Here is a 19,135-nt window from a genome sequence, read left to right as displayed (position 1 = left end):
AATTACGCACTAACAACAAACTTTCAAACTCACAATAACAGAAAATAGTAAAGCAAACAAAACAACAGAAGACAAGCCTTTCAAATCTCACAACAACTCTCTAGCAATACCAACTCCTCAAAACAACGAGCTCTGTCTGTCTCTCACTCACGCCCAACAGCACAGAGACTGATTTAAAGAAATACACCATTTAAATAGGCACATGGGATATTGCATGTGTCGCGAGAATATCGCAGAATGAAAAAAAAAGTTCATAACCACTTGATCAACAAAATGCCAGTCATGAGCCATTTACTACTTATGAGAGAGGCGATAACTTTGCCGCAGGATTATAGCCCATTTCATGAACTTTCAGATGGCTGCTAATCGACGCTTTCTGAATACCGTGGTAGTAAAGCTCCAAAAAATGGCGATATTTATGGCCCAGCGATATTTTTATGGAACCTTTGGTGCTTAGGCTCCTCTTTCTTCTGAGTGTAGTTCAATTGTGTATACAAGGCCTAAGTCATTGTGATTGATAAAAGTTAAAAAAGAGTCTAAAATGTTCTTCTCACCTTTGCAGATTATGAGAATATCATCTGTATAGCGCCTCTTAAGTATAATATTGTCACAGAAGGTATTGTTTTCCCAAATTATGTTGAATTCCTTCCCGAATCCCATGTAAAGGTAAGCGTAGGAGGGGGTGAATTTAGTGCACGTTGCGGAACTATATGGGGGTATGTAGAATTATTTTTCAAAAGTAAGGAAATTGTGTACAAACATACACAATCCCTGCAAGCTCTAATCCTGACACACACACTATATTATATACTAGCTGATATACCCGGCGTTGCCCATGATGTAAATCCATAATAGGTAGTATTAGTTATAAATAGGGGAACAATAGGTTGACTATTTCGTGGAAAGGTTGTATAATAATGTTGAAAGGAAACATGGCAGAAAATGTAATACAATGTTGTTTCAGAATGGTTTATTGTAAACACACCACAGTACAATGTATATTTTGCTGACATAAGTGATGTAAAAATGTGAGGTGTGTGTCCCGATGGGGTGTGAGCGGGTGTGAGGCGGGGGGGGGGCGGGTGAAAGGGAGGGGGGGCGGGTGAAAGGGAGGGGCAGGGGGGTGAAAGGCAAGGGCGGGGGGGAGGTGTAAGGCAGGGGTGGGGGGGGAGGTAAAAGGGAGGGGTGGGGGGAGGTGAAAGGCTTGGGTGGGGGGGTGTGAATGGGGGGGGGGGTGAAAGGCATGGGCGGGGGGGTGAAAGGCATGGCCAGGGGGGGGGGTGAAAGCCATGGCCAGGGGGGGGGTGAAAGCCAAGGCCGGGGGAGGTGAAAGGAATGGGTGGGGGTGAAAGGCATGGGCGGGGGGAGTGAGGGAGTTAAAGGCATGGGCGGGGGGGGTGAAAGGCATGGGTGGGGGGGGTGAAAGGCATGGGTGGGGGGGTGTGAATGGGGGGGGGTGAAAGGCATGGGCGGGGGGGTGAAAGGCATGGCCAGGGGGGGAGTGAAAGCCATGGCCAGGGGGGGGGGTGAAAGCCAAGGCCGGGGGAGGTGAAAAGAATGGGTGGGGGTGAAAGGCATGGGCGGGGGGAGTGAGGGAGTTAAAGGCATGGGCAGGGGGGGTGAAAGGCATGGGCGGGGGGGGTGAAAGGCATGGGTGGGGGTGTGTGAAAAGCATGGGCGGGGGGGTGAAAGGCATGGGCGGGGGGGTGAAAGTCATGGGCGGGGGGGTGAAAGTCATTGGTGGGGGGGTGAAAGGCATGGGCAGGGGGGTGAAAGGCATGGGCAGGGGGTGAAAGGCATGGGCGGGGGTGGGTGAAAGGCATGGGCGGGGGGAGAAAGGCATGGGTGGGGGGGTGGGGTGAAAGGCAGGTGGGGGTGAAAGGCAGTGGGGTGAATGTCAGGGGGGTGAAAAGCAGGGGGGGTGAAAGGCAGGGGGGTGAAAGGCAGGGAGGGTGAAAGGCAGGGGGGTGAAAGGCAGAGGGGGTGAAAGGCAGGGGCGGGGGTGGGCTGAGCGATGTCGGGCAGCAGGCGGGAGAGACGCGGGATGCAGCGGGGTTTGTGCCGGGGGGCGTGGGCTGAGCGATGTCTGGCGGTGGGTGGGAGAGACACTGAAGGCTGTGGGGTTTGTGCGGGGGGGACAGAACGATGTCTGGCGGCGGGCGGAGAAACACTGAAGGCTGCGGGGTTTGTGCCGGGCATTGGGGGGGGGCTGAGCGATGTCGGGCGGCGGGCAGGAGAGGCGCGGGAAGCTGCGGGGCTTGTGCAAGGGGGGTGGCTGAGCGATGTCGGGTGGCGGGTGACAGAGACACTGGAGGCTGCAGGGTTTGTGCCAGGGGGCTTAGTGATGTCTGGCGGCGGGCGGAGAGACACTGGAGGCTGCAGGGTTTGTGCTGGGGGGTGGGGCTGAACGATGTCGGGCGGCGGGTGGGAGAGACACTGGAGGCTGCAGGGTTTGTGCGGGGGGGGGCTGAGCGATGTCTGGCGGAGGGTGGAAGAGACGTGGGAGGCTGCGGGGTTTGTGCTGGGGGGGCTGAGCGATGTCGGGCGGCGGGTGGGGGTGAGGCGGTAGCCGGCGTGTGAGGAGTTTGGCTGAGGCGCGGCGGGGGTAGATTGATTGAGGGGGTGGCGGGTGGAGGTATGGGTTCACAGACACACGGGGGGCGATACACTAGCCAATGAGAGCCGTGGGAGGGCGGGCAGACCGACGGACCAATCAAATTGTCTACAGGGACGCACAAACAACACTTTCAGTTTTATATATATAGATATTTGTGTCAAAGGGAGTGCAATTGGGTGTGACCAAATTTATACAAAAGACAAACAAAAGACAAAAATTTACAACAAAAGACAAAAATTTACAACAAAAGACAAAAATTCCCAATGCTAGATGACAAAAAATTATTACTTATGAGAAGACAAACAGTTAAGTATTTAGAGCTCCAGATCAGAACCAACGCTAATACCACCCTAACCCTGTTACTAGTTTTAAATACTTGGGCATATGGTTTGACTCCCATTTAACATTTGGGATGCACATTGATACCCTGACATCCAAAACCTATGCCAAACTTGGTGTATTTTATAGGAACAAATCCTCCTAAGTCTTCTGGTCAGAAAGTGTATCGCACAGCAGATGCTAACTTTATATCCTCTACAATTCAATATGCCAGTTTGTTCTCCAATGCAACTACAACACACATCACTGCGAAATGCTCAAAGTACTAGATTGGTCATCGCTTGAGTCTAGGCACAAAGTTCATCTTTCCTGTCTTGCCTTCAAATACTTTCTGGGCAAACTACCCGTCTATCTGAACAAGCTCCTCACCCCTACCACATGCAGCACTTATTATCTGAGATCTGACTCCAAAAGACTGTTCATGGTCCCAAGGTTCAGCAAAGTATCCGGTCGCTCCTCCTTCTCTTACCGTATGTCATGGTAACATGTGATAGGATATAATATACACCAAATATCTGGGTTGCATTGAACACGACTTAGATATAATAAATATAGTTTATTCCTTAAAGAAGGAGAACACACAAGATGATACAAATAATAGACAAGAAATAGCACTTACTTAAGGGTTGGACAATGAAGCAATCAGGTACAGGATTGGCAATTCATTCAGCAATACAGGTTCAAATGAAGACATCACGAAAGACCCTGGGCATAGAGCTTACACTCGTTTATATGGCGTTTCAGCCCCATGCCCTAACAGGAGGTGCAAGGCATTGGATGACAATTATCTGCACCCAATCCCTCCTTACCACCTCACTTGAGAGGCCAAGTTATACCTGCCCACTGGGTGTGCATTATTCTAATCAGGGGCTCATTTCCCTAGCCCCCCTCCCACAAGACTGGCGTCGCCCAGTCTGCTTGGGACAGGAAAACTTTTGTCTCAAGGTGTGAAACACAACACTTATCACAAGTACCCACGTCCTGCTTTCCTTTGTGCTAGCATACACAAACAGGGTGGGGGAGCCTACCATATGGGCTCTGGCTTCCCCGGGCTTTTATACCAGAGCCAAAATAACATACATTCTTTAATATCTACACATATTAAAATAATATGTACTGTGTGTCTGAGCAGGTTGAAATTTGCCAGGTCCTCATGCCGGAGGACCCTTGCCATAGTGGCCAAATATCAGCCTCCCACGACCCTCAGAACCGGAGATACAAAAAACAAGTTAAAATCCCCAATTAACTTTAATGCAGGATTCTCCGCTATAAGCTAAAATAAATCCCTGCAGTTCACTCTTTCATTGAAATCATTGGGCTCCGCTGCTTTAGGCTTTCAATGGAGAAACTCTGCCATTGAAGTCAATGGGAAAAACTTATTTTTCACATTTACCCATACTCCGGCTGGTTGATTGGAGAGGGCTGGAAATTGCTCTGCAGTCATGCCGGAGCAGTGACTACATGCAACCAAAATCCCAGCTCTCTGGTACTCACAGAACCGGGGATATGGGTTTTACCTTTACACACTTTCGGACTTAGCCGTTTCAAAGCCACGCGGCTTTCCTCCATTAGAATCAATATGGCCGGCACCTCCATAGGAAATGCATGGGCCGGCGCCGCCATAGGATTCAATGGGACCTCCACTACCATTAGAGTCAATGGCGAGCGCGACCCTTTACGGGGGTCCTTAATTCTTGGACCCAGTGGTGGTCGAGTGTGGGGGTTCCTAGGGTCTAGGGGCAAAAATAATTTTATTCCTGGGTGCCCTAGAACCTAAGTTTCCCACGCCAATTGTATTTGAACTTGAACTAGTGTGATCTAAAGCTCTTTTTTAGATATTGTATCCGCTTCTGCGGTCTGCGGTTTGGATGGCTGCCAACTGATTCCTGGAGGTCGGCGTCGAGGAATCCCCATTGAAATGAATGGCTCCATTGACTTACAATGGGGAACCGCTGCTCCTCCTCTCGGGCTCCACCTGCAGGTCTTCTCTGAGAATGGGCCCAAATCGGCGGAATCTCCATAGGGATTACATGGGCTGTAATGGCGACCTATGGAGAGACTGCAAAATGGAGCCTTAACATTAACCCTTTCCCTCCCGCATAGATCCCAGTTTAGGTGTTGGTGCAGACACTGGAATGGGAACAATACATATTCACAGGTGGATACCCAGTTGGTGCTGAAGCAGGGGCATAACTACAGTACTGGACATCATTCCAGTTAACCCCTCGCCTCCCAGATGAGAGTAGGGAGTGGCCAAATGGGGTGTAACCCCTATAATACCGGGCCAAACCCCCTCTCCCATGACACCGTGCACCTCAAAACTGGAACAATCTACTGGAGACTCTCACAGCCACCACCAGTCTAAATGCTTTCAAAAGTAAAGCTGTCTCACCTTTGAATCTGGTCTGTAACTGTTACATAAGCCTATAATACATATTATCTCTAACTGTGCATGCAATGTCTTGTATATAATTATACCCGTTCACTTAATGTAACTATGTATTTGTAACAATGCATTATTTATCATCATAACTCTATGCCCAGGACACACTTGAAAACTAGAGGTAACTCTCAATGTATTACGTCCTGGTAAAACATTTTATAACTAAATAAACTAGATATTTTTTGTTATATTGGATGCAGCACTGGGAATTGTTGTCTTTTGTTGTATGTTATCTTTAACCAGCTATAGTTATTATGTCATGGAGTATAAATATTGAGCCTCTCTGATGTACTGTATAAGGCACGTTCTATAGTGCCGGCCGCGTGCTACGCCGTGCGCGCGCGCGGATTTTTAGTTGCTGACGTTAGTCAGCCTTTCTATAGAAGGGCCGCACGCGCACGGCAGGGAGAGGGGAGCCGACAGACAGCGGCGAAAATGAAGAAATTCATCTTTTTGCGCCGCTGCCTGCGCTCAAATGTATGTATATGTGTGTATGTGTGTGTGTGTATGTGTGTATGTGTGTACTGTGTGTGTGTGTGTGTGTGTGTATGTGTGTATGTGTGTGTGTGTGTGTGTGTGTATATGGATGGGTGTGTGTGTGTGTGTGTGTGTGCGTGTGTGTATGGATGGGTGTGTGTGTGTATGGATGGGTGTGTGTGTGTGTGAGAGTGTGTGTGTATGGATGGGTGTGTGTGTGTGTGAGAGTGTGTGTGTGAGTGTGTGAGTGTGTGTGTGTGTGTGTGTGTGTGTGTGTGTGTGTGTGTGTGTGTGTGTGTGTGTGTGTGTGTGTGTGTGTGTGTGTGTGTGTGTGTGTGTGTGTGTGTGTGTGTGTGTGTGTGTCAAGGATTGTAAAACAAAAAAATAAATATTTATTAAACTTTTTTTTTTCTTTAAAAAATCTATCTAGATCTTACTTTCACTCACACAACCCATGCACACACATGTACTCACACATACACACACATATACACACACACATACACACACATATACACTACCTGCAGCTCCCGGCTCTATTTACATGAAAAGCATGCGGCACGTGCACGCGCATTCGCATAGGAACGCGCAGCCACACGGACGCATGCTCTATAGCCCTAATGGGTAGTGTACTGATAAAAAGACAGGTACAGTATCTGCTTACACCAGATAACCTGATTCCGATTGACCAATTGTTAATCAACTTGCTGCCCTTTATAAACTACCATCCAAGTTACTCCTCATCTGTCTAGCAATAAGTACCTATGTATACAAAGGAAAAAGTTCCAGCTGCCAGATTTAGCTATGACTTAAGTAACATACTGTAACATTATTTTCCTGTGTTAATCTTACCAGAGTTTAGTGAATATGAGATGAAAACACTTTCTTTGCATATCATTTCCATACCCTTAGCACTAACGCCCATTATAATTAATGCTATGCACTTTACGGGATAAAACATGGCTTAATTGTGTGTTATTATTATTATTATTATTATTAATAAACTTAAGTGAATACAACAGTCCTTTTAACGTGTTACAAAAAAAAAAAAGACAAATAGCATAATAAACATGTTTATTTGTATTAAATGAATATTGGACCTTTTCACTAAATCATGTAAAGGGGATTCCACCAGTCACTGAAGTCTGGAGAAAAAACAAATATTTCAGTAAAAGGTGGATGGTTTATGCTTGTTTAAATCTTTGTCAAAAGCTCCCAGCTATAAATCTACAGGAATGAATTGCACCAGATTTATCAAAAGAAAAATGTAATTGATTTGATATTATACTGTATGTAAACCTGCTCTGGATTCCTAACCAAAACTCTGCCATTCCAAACTTTCTCCACAATTGCGTGAGACCCATAATGTCCAATTACTGTAGCATCGTTTTCTTTTAGAAAGAATTTCCCTTTTTTTTTGGCTGGGAAAGGTAGAGGGGAACAAGTTCAGCAAAATCCCCTCTGGTACCAAAGAGGTTAAACAGGACAGAGGATACAAGGGATGGGTATCAGAGAGTTTCGAGGGAAAGTTGATGGGGTGTTGTAGTATGGAGAGCAGAGCATGGGCCGTATCACCCCTCATACTCGTAGATTCTATTCGGCTGCCAGTGGTCTGCTCCCTCCACTAGTCGCCGCAGAACTCCAGAGGCAGAGAGCATCAACCGTCCCACCCCCTGCAGCGCTGCCGAGAGCAGCCTCAGGAACTCCCTGCAGGGGACACATAAGAGAAATAGGAGACACTAATGTGACTTCCCAGCATCATTCCTGATAAACATGTGAAAGCTCAAGGACATTTAGAAGGAGATTCAGTATGTTCGAATGTGGGGTATCGGACCCCAAAACACTGTTCACTGGCATTCAAGTAAAGGGGGTGGGGGGGGGTTGATGCTAAATTGGGGTGCAAAACCCCACATCAGTGTTTAGTGAATCCCAGCATCGATGGGAAGATTATAGCGAAGTCTCTTTATCTTCTATTGACATAGTTAGATGAGAGAACCTTTATCAGGATAAAGCGTGGGAATTACAATAGGGCTAGTGGCATACCAGGGTGCTTGATGTACCAGGTACGTCATTAGGGCTCTGAAGAGGTTAAATATTTTTGTAAGTTAGTTTATAAACATGTGAGCTAAGGCATGGAATGGGTTTAATTTCCTCTGGCTACTCAATTTGTGGGGGATGTCTCTGTGTGTTCAACACACACATTGGCTCTCGGAAAAGGGCAGGGTGGGATAAGGAGAAAGAAAACACGGTAATGAAAACATGTCCGTATTCAGAGGGTGCGAATAGTTCAACCTTTCAAAATAAACAAAACCGTCAAATTGTTCATTGGATCGCTGTTAGATTTGCTCGAGGAAGCCAAGAAGATTGTTCAACTCTGTCCAAAATGTTGTTTTTGGCCAGCGTACTATGGGACTGCACCTTGAACAAATTACATCTTTTTTTTCCCTTGAGTTTGTATGTTGCTTACATCTGGCGCCAGGGCTGCGTTTGTGGGGTTACTTAGGAAAAAGCTCCTTTTTTATTTTTTTTAGCTCAGTCACTTTTTTAGGGAACACGTTACTCCCAGCAGTGATGCTTAGGACCACAAAAGCGGGACCAGCTTTAGCACGCCTCCGCAAGCATTCATATGACTAGCAGTAGTGGTGAGCTAAAGTTTGGCCCCCTTTGTGGATCTGGGCCTTAGAGTATTAATAAGGGTCTGAAATACTAAATTTTAATAGAAACATCCTTTATCTACCCCAATTATTTATCGAAATCTAAATGACTTATCGTAGTTTATATATCATTTTTTTATTTCTTCGGTTCCAACACCTTTTTCCCTATTAAAGTACAATTTCCTGGCGCAGGGGGTTAGCCAGTAAAGTTTAGGTCACATCAGACCTGGCAGATTTTTCAATGCCATTAATAGGTTAAAACAAATGGAGCACAGTGTAGTGGAATAGGAAACCGGTCATTATAATGTGTACATTATATATATATATATATATATATATATATATATATATATATATATATATATTCCCTTTGAGAAAATGGTGCAAAGCATTTTGTCATCATGTTAAAAAGAATTGTGCACTTCTGCTATGATGCATAAAATCATTTATTTTCCTAAGCCACCATGGCGTTTGGAAAGGTGACATATTTATTATCTAAATAATATTTTAGATAAGAGTTTCCTCAGTTACAAGTTGATTCTGGAACATTCGCCTCTCGAAACACTAAAAGTCGCTAAGACCTAGGCTCCCTCTCCCCTCTTCCTCCTCTTTCCTTACCTTGTCAGGTCGTGATGCGCACTGGTGGGGGGATGGGGTGGGTTGTTTTGGCGCAGTGGGGAGGTGATAAAGGCTTGTGCTGGGGGTGGGAAATCATTCTGTGTTCCACACTGAGGTTTTCCAACCCTCCTTTTCCATTTTGTTTTAAGTTGCTATTGTGTTTTGAGCTTTATACTTGTGTAGCATAGTCTCCGGCAGCTACTTATTTTCCTGGGCCCTACCAGTGTAAGTCCTGTTAGGTGCAGGTAGTGGGTGGGCTAATTCTTCAGAAAGGCCTTGTGTGCTTTTGCAGCCTTAGGCCCGTAATATAGATCGATCGGCTCCACGCTCACTGCCGTGCACGCGGCCCTATTATTGAAAGGCTGACTAACCACAGCCAATTATAAGTGCCGCGCGCACGGCAGAGCAAGCGTGCCCACTATAGAACAGCCCTTAGATGCATTTGATGTATCCAAGGGCGGGCCTAGCAACAGCCAAAAAGTGTCAGCCTGAGGGGTGGATACTGGTTGGGTCACATGCTGGATGTAATGGCCTGTCAGTATCCAGACCTGCCTGTTATAGGGCAGGGTTACAAACAAAACCACAGGGTATAAATACTGGCACTTTCCCAAAATTGGGTGTGTCTCTTTCCTCCCTCTGTGGAGTGAGTGCCAGCTACCATAGTTCTCATTAGGAGGCCTAAGGAGGAACACTATGCAGAAGGCCTGGTATGGGACTCCAGCCCTATCAGTGATACCTTCACTAGGGGAAGCAAGGAAAGGAATGCACTGGTGTAAGATCCTGAACATGCAATAAATACCATGGAAACATCTATCAGAGTGATTTACTGTCTTGGGATAAAGGAAGGTGTCAGTTTGAGCCATCCTACTTCTATCCAGAGGATCCAAGCTGACTGAAAGCGCTGCAACCTATGAACAAAGGTACCTTGTACACCTGTCCTGATGATTCACCACATCACCGCGGAAGAGCTCAGCCCTCCTGTCACCTCACAGGTACACACCACACCACAGTACAAATGGCGTAGCAGACCTAATCTCACTTAGAGTGGGGGTAAAGGGACTACACTTGTTTAAAAAGAAATATATATATAATAAAAGTTGAATATATACATATTTTGGGTGTACATTGGTTTGTTATGTTGCCTCTGCCATGGCGGCAGGTTTGGAGGTAAATGCTGGATAACCTTGCCAGACGGGGCTCAGAGATACAGTAATGCCTGGTCGTGGCATTTGTTGGCGAAGGGGCAGGGCTCATTGTGCTTTGGGTACCTGGGCCCCAGCTCGCGGCTTATGATGAGTCATCTAAGTGGCTGAGCCAGTGCCGTGGCTGGCTTGAGGAGTTTGCGGGCCATGGTTGAGCACTATTGGGTTTACGAGTGGGTGGAGCACTCTGGCAGGGTTGGCACTTCCGTGTTCTGTATTTGAACCTCCAGACCTTTTGTGTGTGTACTTTATTTACTGGTATGTTTTGAGGGGAGCAGCATCATTGTCTTTAAGGTCATGTTGCTTTGTTTTTATTTGTTAGTGATGAATGTAAAATAAGGAGGTGATTATCAATCTTGTTTGCTCTGATAATATAATCAGTTTCATACGTGCCAGAAAAACAAAGAGAAAAGGAGACATGATAGTGTAAAAATGGGCTAGTAAAACACACTCATAAAGCAGCAATTCCCCTAAAAAAAACTAAAGTGATGTCACAACACTTCTTCTTCCTCTGGAGTAGTTGTTCTCAAACCTCTCCTACAGGTTTCTGAGGCAACCGCCCAATATTCTATTTATATGCAAAATATGTGCATTCACCTGTGCATTGGCTTTTCCTAAAACCTGGTGTGACTGATGGTCACCGAGAACCACTGCATCTAGTGGAATGCACAGTGTGTGGACATGTTTCTAACCTGAGCACTTTCTTCGGGCCCAGACATTGGAAGTCACCGCTCATGGAGAACAGGCCGTAGAATGTGGCCTTAATATTCAGACTCCCAAACAGATCCCGCGGGTTCAGCTTGTATATATCGAACGTGATCCTTGCGATGTCCCGGCTGTTCCGTGGCTTCTCCTTCTGCAGGGAGTAAGACAACACCCCCTGGGACAAGTACCAGATGAACAATCATAAGAACACTCAGCTCACATATTTAGAGGGGTAAGTAACGGCTGCCTGAAGACTTTGACAAATCCTCCCCATCGTCTCTTTACTAAGGAAGTTCAGAATACAACTACATTCACTATTATTCCTACTTCTTCATGCATATCTTCTTTAAATTAAAAATGCAGTCCTTCCACTGGGACTCCTGTCCCCAGTTACCAGGATGAGAATTGGGATCCCAGGAGCTAACCTGCAGTTTTTAAGCCTTGGGACCCTCTGATACCTGAGATATTTACCAGTAGTGGCGGTACTTCTGGTATTTAAATCTCTTGCATCATATGGGCCAATAGGAAACCGCAACAGATGATGTTGCGGCTTCCTAATGGCCTGCATAACACAGAAGATTTACACCACAATTTTTCCCCCCTGGAGGGGACACCAGCGTGCTAGTACGTACAGAGCGAGAGAGCAGGAGCGCCAAGACAACTGGACCGGGCCCGGTCGCTGCATGGGGTCCGTCCGGCGCTGGAAGTTGGGCCTGGCCAGAGGTCCTGGCCTGGCTGCTGGGCCCCAGCTCTCCCCCTCTGCAGCGGGCTGCTCTCCGGTCCAGCCTACAGCATAAGCCAAACCCTGCATGCCAGAAGTTGGACCCACCTCGATGCCCTTCTCAACTTCCGTATCTGCCTGTAAGATTGGCGCAGCACCAGAGGCCTCCTTCCCAGGTAAGGTGTGTGTGTATTATTGTATTGGGAGTGTTATTGTGTATTGGGAGTGGGGTGCATTGTGTGTGTATTGGATGTGGGTGTAGGGGGTTATTGTGTGTGTATTGGAGATGGAGGGAGGTGTTATTATGTGTATTGGAGGTAGGGGGTTGTGTGTATTAAGGTGGGGGGACAGGGTTTATAGGAGGTAGGGGAGGGGGTTTGCGTGTATAGAGAATGGCGGAGGGGGGATTGTGTATTGGGGAGGGGGGTTATGTGTATTGGGGTGGAGGGTTTGTGTTTATTGGGGCTGGGGGATTGTGTGTATTGGGGTTGGGGAGGGGGTTGTGTGAATTGGGTGTGGGGGAGAGGGGTTGTGTGTATTGGGTGTGGGGGAGGTGGAGTTGTGGGTATTGGGTGGTCGGGGATTGTGTGTATTGGGGGTTGGGGGATTGTGTATATTGGAGGGTTGGGGGAGGGGGATTGTGTGTATTAGGGGTGGGGGAGAATGTTTGTATTGTGTGTGGGGTTGTGTGTATTGGGGGTGGGGGGGATGGGGGGTTGTGTGAAGTGGGGGTGGGGGCTTTGTATGTGTGTATTAAAGTGAGGGGTGCTTAGTGTGGAGGGGGGTTATTGAGTTTGTGTGGGGGGAGAGAGCTGTGGGAGAGAGAGGTGGGAGTGGGGGAGAGAGAGGTGGTGGTGTGGGAGAGAGAGGAGTCATGGTGTTAGAGAGAGAGAGATGGTGGTGTGGAAGAGGTGGTCGAGAGAGGTGGGAGTGTGAGAGAGAGAGAGGTGTGGGGCGGGGGGTGCAGTGGAAACTCTAGTCCTAGGTCCCGGGAAAGGTATCTGCGGCCCTGAGTAAGTATATTGTGATCCAGAGGTCCCCGGGGGCTGAAATTTACATCATGGTTAAGAAAATTGGGAATGAAAACAACATGCTATGGGGAACTGCTACTTTAAGATATCCTACTAGATGCCATACAGTGGACATGGATAATGATTTAATATGTACACAATGGTATCAAGCACTGAATGGAAATAAGGAAGAGCTTGAAATCACTCAATGATGTTTATGAAAATGTATTCAACTTCATATTTTCTTAACCATCATCGAGTGATTTCAATCTCTTCTTTATTTCCATTAAGTGCTGGATACCATTTTGAACATATTGTGTATACTGTTTGGGATATAGGTTCTCTATGGTCTCCATAACACCACAATTTATATGATCAACGTTTTCTCCTTCTCGAGTACGATTGTTTTTTTGTGGTGCTGTTTTACTCATGTGTAAATTATGTGATAATGATTCAATGAGCCAGGCTATTTTTTTAAGTGTTGCTGCTTGTTCTCCCCATAAAAAAAACTAAATTTCTTATCTTTTTTTCGGGATATTTTTTTTTACGTTTTCCCACTACAAAACGTGGACAAAAAAAAAGCACCAGAATGATTAAGGGACATATTCCAATTAAAAGCACCACTTATTTCCCTTTAATGAATGTGGTTTTTGCACTTGTACAGTCCCAGGGTTTGCAGTCTCAGGACTTTTATTCGCAAATCTGGAAGGCTTGAGCTGCTATCAGGAAATATACATGTAACCTAAGGGATCATTGTTACATCAAGACAAGCCATCTCTTCTTTCTGTACTCTAAGTGCATTCTGTCCTGGTGCGGCATTACATTTTCCTGCATAACTGACTGCAAACACAGATATCATGCAACATAGCATCTTTACAATTGCTGGGATATTATAAAACAGCAAAGTAATTTACTCGGTCCAAAAACACATATGAAATACAGTATACCTGCTTTGGCGTTATTTATCAAAGTCTTCCAGAATAAACCCTATTGCTTTGAATTAGATGTTGTTTTCATTCATCTATTTGGTACTACTCGTGCAACAGGAATATTTTGCTAGATTACCTTCTTAGGCACAGATCCACAGAGCTAACCTAAGTTAATGTCACGTTTAGAGATGGGTGAATTTTTTTTTTGTTGCCGATTTGGATCCACGTGGGATCGGTCGGTTCCTTTGGTCCGTGTATTTCCGCAAATCAGTCTCAAAAAGGGCGAATCGTATTTTCTGGATTTTTTTTTAATTACCGTAATTTAAGAATCCAATCCGAGGACTCAGCAATCTGCGCACGGATTGCTGAATCCACGGATTGGATTTTTAAAATCCACCACCGGATTGCAGATCCGAGGACTGGATTCTTAAAATCCACCACCGGATTGCAGATCCGAGGACTGGATTCTTAAAATCCACCACCGGATTGCAGATCCGAGGACTGGATTCTTAAAATCCCCCATCCGGATTCGCGGATTGGATTCTTATAATCCAACAGCGGATAGTATCCAATGGCGGTTATGGATTAAACCCCACGGACTGAAACTGGAACAATCCGCTGATGGATTTTACCTGGCAGGACGGAGTTTGAACGGAAAGCTCGGGAAATTCTGCGAAACGCATTTTGACCGTGTCACCCATCTCCGGTCACGTTATGTCTTAACATTACATATGTGGCCTTTGAATATACATGTTAAGTTGTGTTTTCTCCTGGAAACAGCGTTGCGTTAAGTATATCGGCTGTCAGTGACAAAGCGGTGCTCTCCCTAACAGAGCATATCCTCTAACGTCTGTGAAGGTTAACGCAGGGACCTAACATTACGCTGGTTAAATTACTCCCATCCAGACCTTCTCCCTGCTCTCTCCAGCAAAACCCATATTTCTAGATCTGAATGACTAACATGTACGTAATGTGACGTTATTGGTAGATAACGCGATATTATTGTAGCATAACATTGTGTTGAGTAATGAGATATACAACGTCTGTTATTTTTGCGGATAATTCGCTTTGTGGATTTGTGTTAACCTCAGTAAAAATAACGTCCGTTACTGTTTTAGGTAATGTGACGTTATGCGCCCCGATTTAACCGGGCTCTGGGGATGTGGCCGTTAAAGCAGAAATACTACATTCCTTCTTTTTTTGTTTTCTTATTTGTATATGTAAAGCACGTGGAAACATATAACGCTATATTCTTACCTAAGTTGGCAATTGTTTGGTGCTCCTGTTATAAGTCTGTAAAAATCCTGATTGTGTGCCTAACATAATGGCTGCTTCAGTCAGTGTAATTCAGCAGCTACAATACATCCTGGTATTACAAAGGTAACATTGTCTATTGTTACAGTTTACAGCTCAAACTGCTGGGAACATTAGCAACAAATTATTCCAAACAGGAAGGGGTTGCAAAAATGTTGCACTGCTGGGGTGGTGGGTTAAAACCTGCTATAGAAATTAAAGGACGCTTTAAAACTCATTCAAAATGGCATCAAGAGTTAAATAAAAACAAGCAAAAAAATAGTCACTATTATCTAATACAGAACTGATTTATTAAAAAAAAAAAAACCCATATAAGATGTCACATGTTTTGCTGCTTTAATGTATCAAGGTATCTCTCAATTACCTTTTTTTCTGTACCTACAGTAATAACACTGATGACTCAATCAAACTGAATTATCAAATAGTTTTTTGAAGAGAATTTCTCTCCGTTACTTTGGGTACTGCACCAGTATTACGGGTCACCCTTTAGTGCAAGGGGGCTCAACTCCAGTCCTCATGAACCCCCCAACAGGTCAGGTTTTCAGGATAACCCTGCTTCAGTAAAGCCATCTGTGCTGAAGCAGGGATATCCTTAAAACCTGACCTGTTGGGGGATCTTGAGGATTGGAGTTGAGCGCCCCTGCTTTAGTGGGTTTCTAGCTATGTACTTCACTAACCCAGACTTGGCTGTACAAGCCATTAATGCAGCCTGTACTTTTACAGAAGCGCTCTAATAGGCCACGCTTATAGTGCGCGCGACGGCGACGCCACGGATGACGTCACCCGTCGCCGCTAGCGATAGTTGTAATTCGCTTTCCGGCGACGTTGCGGGCGACCAGGTCTTTGATTGGTTCAGAGGCTGTCACATGTGGCAACAGCCTCTGAAAAAACAAATTTTACCGGCTTCAAAAATTTGCGCCGCCAGCGTCGCTCCCGTCACTCCGCGCTTACTATAAGCGCACCCAGCGGCGGCAATACATTTGTTTTGCCACGACGTCGCATCGCCGTCACTATAAGCGCAGCCTTAAACAGACATGCAAGTTTACAGTGGGGAAGAGAGGGGATGGTAGGGGCTATGAATTAAAGTCTCTTGGCTGTAAAACTGAGGCACAACTAGTGCAAAAGAAAAGCACCTACAGTAATTTATCAAACAAAAATTAGTTTTGATAAAATATGATATTTTTGAACAAGTTTTGCCCCAGGTTGCTGCATTTGAATTAACAATATATTGTCCTCTTTATCATGTGTGATGCTAGAAATTTGCATGCAGATCAAAGGAACCGGCAGATCCAAATCCACAAAATAAAGTCGCCCATCTCTAGCGATCACACTGCAATCGGCTGCAAACTCCTGCTGACTTGAACAGGAGTTTCTGACTGAGCGCGTCGTGATCGGCCGATTCTGAGTTTGTAGCCGAAGCCCCTAAATAGGATACTGAGAAAAGTCACCCAGCTACAAAACAAAGGCAATCGAGGTGCAATCGGGGTGCAATTTGGGTGGGAGAGGGAGTAGCTCAGTGAGTAAAGACACTGACTGGCACCAAGCTTGAAGCAGGGGAACCTGGTTCAATTCCCAGTGTCATCTCCCTGTGCCTCAGACACCAAAAACATCGATTGTAAGCTCCACGGGGCAGGGACCTGTGCCTGCAAAATGTCTCTGTAAAGCGCTACGTAAAAACTAGCAGCACTATACAAGAACATATTATTATTATGAAAAGAAAACAGCACCAGGATTATTAATGAACACATCCCATTGATTTCACTTAGATTTTTCCTCCCAAAAGGCTGCCGCTGTTTTTATTGCATCTCAGTTTTGTAGCTATGATCCAGGTATAACATTTTGTAAATGTTCCTTTGGCACATAAAGTGTTCTAGAGATGAGCGCTCTCATTGTAGCAATGCTTCAATATATCTTGCCATGGCCACTGCTACTTTATGTATTGGTGCATATAAATGTGTTAATGATTGGTACTGGTGCTTTGTCACTCACTGGTACCTTTGCAGGTTTCCAACTGTGACATTTCTCCAGGACCATGATCACTGAGCCATCCTCCAGCATGCCAAAAAAATCCTCCGTGTCCACCAGCGTCCCATCTTCCTCCAACACTAAGGACACAATGCCGGACAGGAGAAGAGCATCCATAGCCTGACAAGGAACACAGTGACTGTGACATATATGGTGCACATGTACAAGACAGTGAGAACCTGCACACACCTTTGGAATCTTTACATATAGATAGTACTAAATCACTCTTGAGAAGATAAACAGTATAATTTGTCAACGTGGATGTAGCACTGGGCCTTTTTGTCTTTTGTTCAGTATTAGGGAGTAGTTATAGAAGTTGGTGCCCGTCGGGTCTGTGTAGGGATTCTTCAGTTACATAAAGAAATAACAATTGAAATACAGCAATGCCAGCATCTGGCTCAATTTGTTATGCAGAGAGATACATGAAGCACAATGTTTTAAGGGGCTGAGGAAAGGTTGTGACCCCTGAAACATTGTGCTTTATGTATCTCTCTGTGTAATAAATGGAGCAAGATGTCAGCATTGTATGAAGTGTTATTGTGCGAAGGGCCGTGCTGGACTTTCATATAATAATGAAGCACATACAAAGGGGACACACACTGTGACACAAACAGAAACATCCCAAGATGATGTTCAAAGAGCATCATCATCATCAGACATCTTACTGGCCATGGTCTCTAAGGCTTTGTCCCCGCTGGCGCTGAGCGTGCTCGTGCTTGGAGAGCTCCAAGCATGAGCGCCGGGTGTCCTTTAAATTTTCGCAAGCGCTCGCGGGGGACGGGGACGCTGCAGGGGAATCTGAGCGCGCTAGAAAGTTTACATAATTTGTTTACTTAAGCGCCGTTCGCCAGTGAGCGTGTGTGCCCACGCATACGCGCGCATCACGTGAGCAGGTACTTGCATGTATATATATATAAATGCAAGTCACCTCGCCAAGTGACGCCCGCTCAGCGAGCTCAGCGCTAGCGGGGACGCAGCCTAAGGTGTTCTCTCGTGCTGAAAGGTGTCTCATGGAATTATTTGAATAGCAGCACTTAGTAAATAGGGGCCACAATGCTGGATATCAGCAAAGCAGCCACCATGTGATAGGATGCAGAGGCACACAGAGGGACACGCTTAGTGACACAACAACAAATAGTCATATGCCTGCCAGGAACACAGTGCCACCCACTGACACAGCTAAATAAACTATTACAACACTGTTAACCCCCTGTTTATTGCAGCCTTACCTTTGCTATGAGCTCCCTCAGGGACCCTGCTGTCACACCTTTACGTACGCTGCGGTCATCGCTGCAAACACGGAAAGGCCTCTGCGGTGGTGAAGAGGCTGTTTTTACCCGTCGGGTTATCTCAGAGCTCACAGACGAGACAGACCTGCGAGTTACCACAGTCAACATTATACAAATGGCAAGTTATCATGGTTTGGAAGAGCGATCCCACTTAGTCACTGAGATCCAGGTCCCACTTTAGCCACCGAGAGACATTTATCTCACAATAGTCAAACTCCTGCAGTGCCTTCCTTCCATTTTAACTGGGCCATTGATATTCTTTAACTATCCATAAATATTGGGAGCCCTTTTTAATGGCCCATCCCAGCTACATCATCCTTCCCCCATTAACCGCTTAAGAGATGAGGGTTTTGAGACCAGAACACCAACCTGAGCAAAGCGCTGGGAGCAAGATTTGATATGAACGCCATAGAAATCCGCTGGCAGAGGCCACGTCTGTGTGTCCCTGCAATCAAAGCTAATCCTCAGCTGGGAAAGGAAGTGTGGACTATGAAACCTTTCAGCACACAAACACAGGAGCAAAGTTCAATATCATGGAACAGATATAACATTTCGACACAGGTATCTCAGTACTTAGTGACACACACAGATGTCTGGTAGGCCCTTTATACTGAGACGAAGTGTATAGGGACACATTCTTCTTGTTCCTTCTCAGATCATGTCTATGGGGAAATGTACAGTATCAAGGCAATTTTAGGGCAAAGCTGGGCAAAACAGAGGCGTTTTCAAGATACTATGCACCACTTTGTGATTTAGGGAGAGTTAATAGGAGAGATTAGCAGGCCAATATAT

General features: G+C 45.7%; 1 protein-coding gene across 2 annotated transcripts; it reads right to left on the bottom strand.

Annotated features, from left to right (window-relative positions):
• Nucleotides 1-6,933: 6,933 nt before the first annotated feature.
• Nucleotides 6,934-18,867, bottom strand: CIDEB (cell death inducing DFFA like effector b). 2 transcript variants are annotated; one of them, XM_075594431.1, is made up of 5 exons: nucleotides 18,713-18,867; nucleotides 18,284-18,428; nucleotides 17,019-17,174; nucleotides 11,043-11,230; nucleotides 6,934-7,583 (listed from the first exon to the last, which is right to left on the bottom strand). In XM_075594431.1, the coding sequence occupies exons 1-5, from the start codon at nucleotides 18,751-18,753 to the stop codon at nucleotides 7,448-7,450; spliced, it is 666 nt and encodes a 221-aa protein (XP_075450546.1). In that variant the 5' UTR covers nucleotides 18,754-18,867; the 3' UTR covers nucleotides 6,934-7,447. The 2 variants fall into 2 exon arrangements, with proteins under 2 accessions (XP_075450546.1, XP_075450547.1); XM_075594432.1 differs by having other exon boundaries at nucleotides 17,025-17,174.
• Nucleotides 18,868-19,135: the final 268 nt, after the last annotated feature.

This window comes from Ascaphus truei, chromosome 3 (assembly GCF_040206685.1).
Source record: "Ascaphus truei isolate aAscTru1 chromosome 3, aAscTru1.hap1, whole genome shotgun sequence".
NCBI classification, from domain to species: Eukaryota; Metazoa; Chordata; class Amphibia; order Anura; family Ascaphidae; genus Ascaphus; species Ascaphus truei.
This window is presented reverse-complemented; position numbering and strand designations above follow the sequence as displayed.